This window comes from Macrobrachium rosenbergii, chromosome 42 (genome assembly GCF_040412425.1).
Source record: "Macrobrachium rosenbergii isolate ZJJX-2024 chromosome 42, ASM4041242v1, whole genome shotgun sequence".
Taxonomy (NCBI): domain Eukaryota; kingdom Metazoa; phylum Arthropoda; class Malacostraca; order Decapoda; family Palaemonidae; genus Macrobrachium; species Macrobrachium rosenbergii.
In genome coordinates, this window is record NC_089782.1 from 26,225,948 (window position 1) to 26,238,121 (window position 12,174).

Below are 12,174 nucleotides of genomic sequence, written 5' to 3' on the forward strand. Positions count from 1 at the left end.
TTTACAGATGGTTAGACTGCGGCATTTGGCAGAGGCTCTTATACTGAGTACACAGCAAGTTGGAGACAATGAGTATATGCTCATATATATATATATATATATATATATATATATATATATATATATATATATATATATATATATATATATATATATATATATATATAAGCATACTCTATATTATATATATATACAATATGCTCTCTTACATATATACATAATACATATACACACCTGGAAAAAGCAACACACAGAGCCACACGTATCATAACATTAGAATTCAGTTTATGTTGGGAATAACTAACACCGGAAGTGAATTATATATATAAGTACATGTTCCATAACCAGGATAGGAACCCATGCCTTTTGGAGTTTTGATGCCAAGTGCCAAAAGGCGTAGGTTCGAAACCTGGGCGGGGTAATTACGCTTTTTAATAAATAATTTCCTTTGGGTGTAAGTTACCAAAAAGTAACGTAAATTCGGTAATTGGGGATGTTTTGGTTTTGATATTTGTACATTAAACAGAAGTCACGAGAGAAATAGTGACAAGATTATCATATGTATATATATATATATATATATATATATATATATATATATATATATATATATATATGTTTGTATATATATATGTATATATATATGTTTATATACACATAGATGGATGTGCATTATATGCTTCATACTACACACTTATGTTGCGTAGTACTCGGACATATACAACGGGTCATAAATCGTTTCAAAATCAGGTCGAAATCCCGTCATCTTTGCTTGAATCCACGCAGACAAAGACACGAATCCTCTTTATCTTTCAGAAATGCCTTCTCATTCACGCCTTTCGATACTCGGGCACTTTTGAATAGCCGATTTGCTACTCACACCTTATTCATCGTGTATTTCACTTCCTTTCACTTCTTGTGTGTTTGCCCCGAACGAAAGGACGTCACGTATATGTGCAGATGTTCAACTTACATTTTCATTATCTGATATTTTAACCTCGAAGCTATAATACAGATATGGGGTTCCCTAGTTTTATAAAAAAATAGTAGGGGATTTATGCCGTCAGTGCATCTCTCGTGGTGCACCGTAGGCATGACTTGAGGTTCATTACAGTGTCTCTTCGGCCCCTGTCTGCAACCTCTTTCATTCCTTTTTCTGTACCTCCGTTCATATTCTCTTTCTACCACATGACTTACCACCCTCTCCTAACAATTGTTGCCACAGTGCAACTGCGAGGTTTTCCTCCTGTTACACCTTGCAAACCTTCTTACTGTCAATTTCCCTTTAGCGCTGAATGACCTCAAAGGTCCCAGCGCCTGGCCATTGGCCTAAATTAATACAATCCAATCCTAGTTTTATGAAAGGCACATTACAGCACTCATTTCCTTTTTGTGTGTTTATCCTGAATAAAAGGACGTAACGTATGCAAGTGTATATTCAGCAAACATTTTCCATGTCTGAATTGAATTGCTTCGAATATTACATAGGTATGAGGCTTCCTAGTTTCAGTATTGGCTAATTGCGGTACAGTTGGTTACGAATATCCACATCAAAGAGCAAACAATATCCTTTGATATATAAGTAAAAATCTGTGATGTAAAAGTGAAAGGTATCGAGAAATCTAATTCCGTTAGGATAAAAAAACAAGAAAATGATGCAACGCAGACAGAAAATCGTGCGCCCAGGAGGACACTTGAACGGGCTGCCCAGCCTTTCGAGAGCCTCTTTGAGAACCAAGAAAGTGAAAGCAAGCAGGCAAAGTAAGCAAAGCAAGCAAGAGAGGAGAAATAAAAGACGGAAAATTTATCTAGGAGAGGCAAGCAATTTTCGAAGATTTTGTCGAAAGAGAGACAAGTATGTCCGATGAGTGATGGAGTAGTAGGATAAATCAGTAATTACTTGAAGTAAAAGGCTTATTGAACACGCCTACATTACTTGGGAGGTAAAGTTTGATGCTAGTTGGCTTTTCGTGAGAAGGGAGTTGTTGGTTTAAAGGAAATACTGGATATATTAAAAACTTCAGGGTTCAGTTCTAATTGCCCACGAGATTCGTGGGGAAGACAAGTGAGAGACGGAGAAAGGCGAGGAAAGAGAGAAAATCATTCATGAAAATATAACATGAAATATTGATAGTACGAGAATAATGGAAACCTGTGAAAAGACGGTATAAGAGGTACTGCAAAGATTTTTCCATATGCTAAAGAAATGCAGCAAAGCTGACCGAGGTGGTCGGGATGTGTAGAGAGAATAGAAGATGGTAAAGAAATTAATGCTTCAGTGAATGCTTTGAAATACAGGACAAAAAGATCAAGAAAGAAAAAAAATGATTGGAGACTGCATGCTAATGGTGACAAACAAGAGTATATGATGGGACAAAGTACAGTGCTCAATGAATACTTGTTGCAACTTGGTCTCACGCCAGGGTCATCGAAATTATTGCAGTGCCTGACGGACAGAGGATATATATATATGTGAATTATATACATATATACTATATATACAGAATTATATATATATATAAATATATATATATTATATATATATATATATATATATATATATATATATATATATATATATATATATATATATATATATATATATATGTATGTGTGTGTGGTGTGTGTGTGCTGTATAATAGTATGGATAGGATTAGTCGTGTAAAGTCACCAGCTGTTCATTATCGTACATGACATTAGGAAAGGGGTCAAGTGAAAGCATGAGTTATTGTTCCGTATGGCTAATTATAATAAAGAGCTTGCATCTCGTGTAATGGGCATTAGATTCATAGCTACTCTTACCTAGCATAGTTGAGTTTTAGTTTCAGTTTTTTCAGTTCAGATTCCATGAACGAATAAAACATTTTTGTCATCAATAAAGGTATTCCTGAAATCAGTCTAATGTCTCTCTCTCTCTCTCTCTCTCTCTCTCTCTCTCTCTCTCTCTCTCTCTCTCTCTTATGGTATTTATGCAACAATATAAATATGTACAGTGTAAGAATACAAATTTACTATCATTATTTATATATATATATATATATATACTGTATATAAATATATATATGTAATATATATATATATATATATATATATATATATATATATATATATATATATATATATATATATATATAGTGTGTTTGTCTATCAGATGCTCAAAATATGCGTACGCATGTGTGTTTACATATATGCGTATTTAATTATGCAATATATTCATAGCTTAATTTAAATAGAAAACGGAACTTATTTTTGCATATATATATATATATATATATATATATATATATATATATATATATATATATATATATATAATATACAACATTTATATAAGTTTCTTGTGCTTATTTATTTACTCACTGCAGGTACTTATAGGGAGATTTCTTCTCATATGTCAGGTTCTGTCTCCTAAGCCCTTCTTTTCAGGGTTGGCGATAGAGGGACCAGAGTGCTTAATGAACCCTTTTGTTGCATAGAAGAATAGTATTCGGGGTATCGGATAGAAGCGATAATTAATACCAAGGACATGCCCAAGGTGCGATTTTAATGGATGGGAGTGTGATGATGGAGACAGGTTTCATGAATGATTTGCAGAATAGTTAGAAAAGTTTCTTTGGATACAAAAACACTTATTTAACATAAATAGGCAAACCTCTCTTTTCTCTCTCTCTCTCTCCCCTTATGAATGTTTAGTTATTATATATATATATATATATATATATATATATATATATATATATATATATATATATATATATATATATATATATATATATATATATATTATATATATATATACACACATATATAAGTATATGTGTATGTATGTATAAATGTATGTCTACATCCGTGTCTGTGTGTCGTTCAGAGCATGAGCGTATGAATATATAAATGTATAAAAAATTTTCGAAGCAAATTCCTCTTAAATGCGCAGCTAAATACCTTTACCCAAGCCGGAACCGAACGCCAGAATAAGAGGAAGCTATAAACAGACGAGAAGGAAGTTTAGACGAACAGGAGAGATCAAAAGAAGATGGGAGAAATCCCAAGAAGAAGAATATTTCCGTTCTTCGGCAAAATTAACTGAGCATTATAAAACATTATATTATTCTTTCCACTTGGTAATCAGAAGCTATAATAAGACGCCAACGCATTCATCAGACTCTCGATACGATGAGAATGATGACAGGCATTCTCATCATACTGAACAGGATACAGGAGAGGAAATTTCGAGCCCTTTTTAAGACGAGACCGAGAATGGTTATCGCATGGATTCCCAGGTCAAAGGTCTGCTGGCTTTATTTTGGGTATGGCCCAGGACCCTCCTCGGTTCGATTCAAGGCTACGACGACAAGGGAACAGGTTCACCAAGCGAAGAAGAAGAAGAAGAAGAAGAAGAAGAAGAAGAAGAAGAAGAAGAAGAAGGAAAGACAAAGATTATGGAATTCGTTGTAGAATTTGTATAATGCACGAAAAAAAAAACACACACAAAGGACAGATGAAGAAGGAAGGTGAGGAAGGGAGAAGAGAATGAGGAATAAAAGCGGAGGGTAGCAGTAAGGAAAAGCAGAAAATAAAAGCATCCTAATGAAAAATTTTATTATGTAAGAAAGAAGAAAGAGAAGAAGAGAAGAGGTATTATAGAATTCGTTGTATATTTTGTATAATACAAGAGAAAAAAAAGAAAAAAAAAAAAATATATATATAACGAAGAAGGAAGGTGAGAAAGGGAGAAGAGAATGAGGAATAGGAATGGAGGAAGAGAAGGAGGAAAAGCAGGTGATGAAAGCATCCTAATGTAGAATTTCATTGCATATGAAAGAAGAAAGAGAAGAAGGAATGACCGATATTGTGGAATTCGATGTAGAATTTGTGTAACGCAAGAGAGAAAAAAAGCAAGAACTAACGATCTATGAAGAAGAAAGAGAGGGATAAGACCGGAGGAAGAGAAGGAGCAAAGGCAGAAGATAAAAGCATCCTAATGTAGAATTTGATTGCGTATGAAAGGACTACCAGAGGACATGGCGAAGGACGCACATTAAAACAGGAATGCCTCGGACGGACGAAGTCAAAATTTGTCTGGAGCTCGTGGTCTGCAAATGGCAATGAGGAATTGTTGTGCTTTACAAGGCTGCCTTTCCTTCAGCGGCTCTGACAGCTGCGACTTTTCTGAATGTGGCAATCTGTCGTTCCCAGAGCTACCCATTAATTACTTCTGACAGATGCATGATCGATTGTTCTATCAGCGCATGATAAGAGAAAAGATTATTTTCTCACGAGCAAAATTAAAGGCTATATATTTTGCTGTGGGCCATGAGCCAGGAAGAGCTCTCTGCTATTGGCATTCATTTCATTTCTGTTAAATTATGGGGGTGGGTGGGTGGGTGGGTGGGATGGGGTGAGCTATGAAAAAAAAATTATATGATTTTGCACTGAGTCCGGATTCGAAACTCGATCCGGGTTCAGATTCTGATCTTTAGTTTTCTGTAAAAGAAAACTATTGTCCGTCCGTCCGCACTTTTTTTCTGTCCGCCCTCAGATCTTAAAAACTACTGAGGCCAGAGGGCTGCAAATTGGTATGTTGATCATCCACCCTCCAATCATCAAACACCAAATTGCAGCCCTCTAGCCTCAGTAGTTTTTATTTAATTTAAGGTTAAAGTTAGCCATAATCGCGCATCCGGCAACGATATAGAGCAGGCCACCACCGGGCTGTGGTTAAAGATTCATGGGCCGCAGCTCATACAGCATCATACCGAGACCACCGAAAGATAGATCTATTTTTGGTGGCCTTGATTGTACGATGTACAGAATACTGGATTCCCTGAGAATCCCCGACGCATTTTTTACTTGTTTCATTTAGTTTTAAGCAAATGTTGTTGAGTGCGTGTTAATGACACAAGAAAAGTGAGGCGGGGGAGGAGAAAGAGATCGTGTCATTATATATAAATCAAGGATTTTTCCCTTTGATTTCAGTCACGGTTTATGTAAGGTGAAGTATGGAATGAGATGGAGTGTATTTAATTCTGAAAAGTCGGTAGGAAGTTATGTATTTTTCTGCCCATCAACATTCATTCCAAAACGTCATTGATGGATTTCAATAAAATAAAATGAATCAGCGAGTTGTGGCGACAGATGCACTGATTACCTGTACAACAATGAGAAATTTAAACCCAGCATCCCTACATAATACATAATTTTGTAAACAAAAGGATAAGGGTTTATGTCATTCTTCATCCTATAAGATTTACCACTGACAGAGGTGTGCTTTTCCGAGTGTTTCCTGATTATATATATATATATATATATATAGTATATATATATATATATATATATATATATATATATATATATATATATATATATATATATAATGTATTTATTTATTTGAGATAGACGTAGATCTGGAAGCTAATGTGGATTTGGATCTTGAAGTAGGAAGATGATAACATACCAAGGTGAGATGTGGAGTCAGAGGATTTAGTCCTTTCATAATAGCCCTGTGTCCGTGACCTTCACTTCTCGCGTCTTTTGGCATCTCGCCCCTAAAATCCTCGCCTAGTGGTCAATTTTGATGGAAAAAGGGAAGTCACGCGCGTCCTCAGTGACCATAAACCACTTCAGTATTGCCATCAGTTATGTACATGGCGCCAAGTTTGGGGGCGAAACGCTAAAAAAACTAGCAGAAAACATGGTCGTCTGGCCCCGTCTTGATGTGACACTACACTTACACATTGTATGATTCATTGTCATTATAATCAGTGACAATGCGTTTTTCTTGCCAGAAATTACGAAAAAAACGAGGCTTGAAATAAATAATGGAAACAGTAAGACAGGTAGATAAATCAGACGCAATGACTAATGGAGAATAAATAGCAGAAGAACATAAAAATATGATCACAACAGGACACCATTCACAGAAGAGAAAGTGTTTTTCTACCTCAAAAGAAAAAGGGGGAGGGGAGATTTTGGCTGCTCCATGGATCAAAGATATGGCTTATGTCTTAGAATGTAAAGGTGGAGATACAACCGACCTAGTGAAGCCTAGAAACATTATTGAATTCAACCATTTTAATTTATTTTTATGTCGATCTACAGTGGAAAGAAGCAAGAATCTTTCACGGGGCATTTTGTACGTGAAATGGCCTTTTTATATTTAAATTTTGTGTTATTGTAACTGTCGTTAGCGTTACTTATGGCCTTTTTATATTTAAATTTTGTGTTATTGTAACTGTCGTTAGCATTACTTTTTGTTTGTCAAGTTTATTGGTATGATATAATTAGCTGCAAAAAGAATCGGTGATGTATCTTTAGGCAATTAATCGGGAACTGTTTGTCAAGTAAGAGCGTAATATATCGTAACCTACCTTGACATGCGGCATAGTGTCCTACCTGGCCCGGGAGGGCGTTGAAGGGAGGTGGGGGTGAGGGGGGAGAGAGTGTTGGTTGCTCCTTCTGAGCCCCCTAAAGAATATATAATATATAATAATTGATAATAATAGCCGGGGTTGTGGATAGCCGGTTTGGAGTAGCAGGGGTTGTGGATAGCCGGTATCACATGCTTGTCCGGACAGCATAATTATATGTAAAATGAGATGGACGGGGCTTTAGGCTTATCTTGACGACGCCCAAAAATATTCTGCTGAAGTATGCGTTTCTAAATAACATGTTTACATTTGTGAATCATTTGAAAGTTGTTGAAATGTTCCTGTGTTCAGTGATTGAAATAATTTTTTGAAGAGACTGGGCAAGAATGTCAGAAAATATGTTGGGAGGTATGAAAAGCACATTTGAATAAAGGAACTAGCTCATTTAAAACTGTGCAACACGAGGGATGAAGTGAACGTGAAAAATAGAGATACTTGATAGTGTTTTTAGATAATTAATGTTTAATGAAGTAGGCAGAAATATAAAAAAAGAGATTAATATAAATACTAATTCTGTTACGAAGTATAATTTTTTAAAAATTACATGTAAATATAATAGCTCGCATACGCTACATAATGTGTGAATCAGTGGAAATTTTAGTTCATTTAATTCAATTTACAAACTGAGTTGAAAGAGGTATTAATCACACAAGTAACTTACTGACCTTACTCTGTCACTTAAGGCCACCCCCTTGTTATTCAGGAAACATTGCTGATTCAGTATCAAGATTTTGACTTTCAATTTGTACTTGCTGTTCCAGAACCTTCGTTTTAATGCAACATTTTGAAACTTTTTCAATCCATCAGTACGTCTCTCTGTCTCGCACTCTCGCTCTTTCCCACAATTATCGTACTTCTGGCACCTGAACATACGTGCTCCTGGAAAAGTCTCTTGTTTTCATGCCATCTTGAAATTTATTGTAATCCATTATTTTTCAACCATGCCCTCCATTAACTAGATGAGTGCGCCGAAACACGTTTGTGTAATGCCTCTATAATTTTGTGAACGTTTTTGGCATTGTTGGCATCTACACCTACTGCTTGATCTGTACATAATTCCCAATGTTCTATTCATTTCTGTCGCCACATGATAGGTCAAGTAGACGATATTTAAAACATGTAAATCTGCCACCTTCATTTTTCTTGAATCGAAGCATTACCGGATCCAGGGGGTGGGGGCCACCTGGGCAAGAGCCCCCCCCATGAAAAATAATGATATATATATGTGTGTGTGTGTGTATGTACTGTATAATATGAAAATTGGTGCCACCCCCATGAAAAAATAATGACAAAATAATAATATTGAAGTTTTAGATAATATATAAATGAGAAATATAAAAATAGGAAAAAATAATAAAATCTATTATAGAACTATATATGTGTGTGTATGTATGTATGTACTGTATAATATGAAAATTGGTGAGGCCGGCCCCCCAATGAAATTTCTATGGATCCTCTAGTGAATCGAAGGCCAAAAGTCCTCTCTGAAGGAATGACACTGCCTCAGCGTCCTTGATCGACTGGCTGGACGTAAATTGGACGATTGGCGTCTCGGCGCCGATTTGTGACCCGTACTTAACTCGTTTTGAGACGAGGACTCGGCAAGGTCCGGGTTGCGTACTTGGCCTTACGTAATTCATTAGCGAATTTTTACGAGGAAAATTTCAGTATTATTTCCAAATTAATGGATTTCTTTATCAGTGTATCTTATGTCGTTCTGTTTATATTTTAAAGTTATTTTCTTCTTTGATATTTTTCATTTAGGTAATATTTTTAATAAGTGTAGATGAAAATAGTTTATTTTCTTGGCCAGATATTTACAAAGTTTATCATCTGAGTACACTCGCTCCCTTGCTGACCTCTCTGGTCTCGAAGTGACCCATTGCCTTACACGCTAGATTCCTAAATTAGGTCTGTTAATGCAAATATCCAAGAACTGCTTATTAGGATGACGTTAGTAGCAAAATTCTTGTATAATATAAGGATTTTTTTTTATTTGTTGATGAGGCTGCTGTAGATCCGATGTCACTAGAGAGTTGCAAGTTTTTATTTTGCATTCGTGACAATCATCATCTTAATCAGTATTATTGAAATTAGTATCAACGTCTTTCACTGCGTCTGTGATCGGGAATAGTTTACCTCCTTCTGTGTTCGCATAATGTGCATGACGTTCCTTAGCGTTGGTCTTTATTAAAAATGAAAGAATAAAGCGAAGAATCCGGAGAAAGTTGAAAATTGTTTTTCCTCAAACGCAGTTGCGAAGATTATGTGGCGAGTCAGCGTGGCCCGAGTAATTACTGATGAAACTCATTTTTCTAATATTCCATATCGAAGCCACTTGCAATATCAATTTAGGTCTTAGAGACTGCTGTAATCGTGTGATAAATCATTTATTATCGAAGCAATTTAGGAAAATCACAGTATAGTTATTGGACTTTCTCTGAGAAGTCATAAAACTGCTCTTCAGCGTTACCTTATTTTTTTACATAAGTAGTTTTTTAAAGTATTTGTGCATTACGTATCTGTTTGTTAATTCATCTTTGTTTGATCATTACTTATTCGTTATACTTTTAGCTCTGTTTTCCACTGTTTTCGTAACAATAATAATGAGAATAATAAAAACACATTTTGTAACCAGCCATTTTCTGTGTAACCACAATAGTCTACAGTACATGTAATACATTCAACAATTAGATTTGCCGTCGTTCAATCCGGTGCCAAGCTTACTTATCAAGAGATGTCTGGATGCTCTCTTATATAACCGTCATTTTTGGCTTTAATATTGCTAACTAGAATTCCGGAGGCACGACTCATGGCAGTGTATTCCCGTAGAGTTTTGCTGTCTAGCCTTTCCCATTTTCTGTTATACGATTTTAAGGTAGGCTGAAGCATTTGGTTCTGCTGTTGGTATCCAATAATATATAGATATTTTTTGTTTTGTCCAATTTGCTTATACCTTTTATTCATTCCCTCTCTTTTAACCATCCTATTACCTTGTTATAATCCAAAGGAGGCCATTTTAAGAGGTAACCAGAAAGGGTCTACGACTCTTAAGTTGAAGATGAGTTGCAGTTAGTCTTTTATTGCATTGTCATGGAAACACTTAGGGAAAATTTTCTCATTACGCATCGTATTTTCGTTTGTCGTCACGAATAATATTAATAAGTGAATTGCATTTTGTATTTTTAGGTCTGTTTACCTCAGAGTTTCAATCGTCCCTTGTATGAAGCCTAACGAATTTATTGTTGCATTACAAAGATATACAGGTGTTTGTGTGTGTGTGTGTGTGTGTGTGTATATATATATATATATATATATATATATATATATATATATATATATATATATATATATATATATATATTTATATATATATATATATATATATATATATCATATTGATATTATATATACAGAATAATTTAGTTGCATGTCATTTGATCAGAAAATTTGTGTATTTGCAAATATATTCATGTCAGGAAGAGCATTCCTATCTTAGCGAGGGAATCTTCGAAAACATTCAGCTTTCAATCTTGGAAAACAGAGGAATAGAAAAAAGATATAAAAGTATCGTGGTCATCTTTATTCCATTGAATAATAGATAAAATAAATCACAAATAATAGAGGAAAGAACGCATAGAAACTATCTGGAGTCTCGCTGACAGCGAATATCTCGTTTGAAGTGATTATGTCGGAGTTAGTCGCGCCATGTCTTCGTGGTTAGACCAATGAAGCGTGATGTGCACAAGTCGCCGTCCTTACTTAACGTACCTGGGTCTATTGAAAGCTTCCTGCAATTGCTTGCAAATTCGCTGAGTCAGCGTGTTTGTCAGATACATAATTCATTTTTATTTATTATTTTTTTTGGAATGGCAGTAAGTTGGAAACAGCGGTTGCTTCTTTCTCAGTCATTTTATTCTTGATAATCAACAATATTTACTTTTTTATATTTTTCCACCATTGAATTAATAATAAAGGAATTAGGATTTGGATTCCTATTCCATTAACTTGCACTTTTCCACCTGACCTTTAATCCTTTAATTAAAATCCTTTCTAAGGTACGGCTCGAGAGACGTGTCAATGCTTCGTGATTTTCTCAAATTACCGTACACGCCAATCACCGCGTCTTTTAACTGCGCACGCGCCTGCCCGGGTCTCTGGCGTGGACGTGCGCTTTCCAGACGGTAGGTCACTTCCAGTCAAGGTTACTTACTATACCTGCGAGACCTTGTCTGCCTGAAGGCTATTTAACCCCAAGCACGTTCGTCTGTAATTGGACACGTTATGTTATGCTTGGTTAAGCTCTTCCGGTTTAAATCACGCGTTAACGGATTTTTTTTTTTTTTTTTTTTTACTTTTTTGTTTAAGAAGTCTTACTTTATGTTTTATCTTCGTAAAGAGTTCACATGCTATAATTTCGTAAAATTCTCTTGCTGACTTTCTTTGTGTAAAATGCTCAGTACCTCTTTGCTCGTGTAGGTACGAATGTCCAGTTCACTTGACCTGATATTTTAGTTAAGTGTTTCGTTCGTAGAGTTTCTTCTCCAAACACGCTATACGTATTTATTTCTTTTTTTTTTTTCTTCCTTCGTCCTCTGTAACCTGCTGTCAATCATTTAACCCCATCGCTTGCCGTAAGACAGAGTACTCGTTATATAAAGACCTTTCTATTCATAACGGATTTTTTCCCTGTTTTTGAAAAGGCTTCTTTTGACATATGAAATAGTTCTTCCAAAAGAAACGCTTC

General features: G+C 35.3%; 1 protein-coding gene across 1 annotated transcript in view; it reads left to right on the top strand.

Moving 5' to 3' along the window:
* The first annotated feature begins 4,173 nt into the window (after positions 1-4,173).
* Positions 4,174-12,174, top strand: part of LOC136827769 (uncharacterized) — an 8,596-nt gene continuing 595 nt past the window's right edge. Inside the window, exon 1 of the mRNA XM_067085229.1 lies at positions 4,174-4,448. Within this exon, the coding sequence (XP_066941330.1) occupies positions 4,174-4,448 (275 nt within the window). The remainder of the gene's footprint in view (positions 4,449-12,174) is intronic.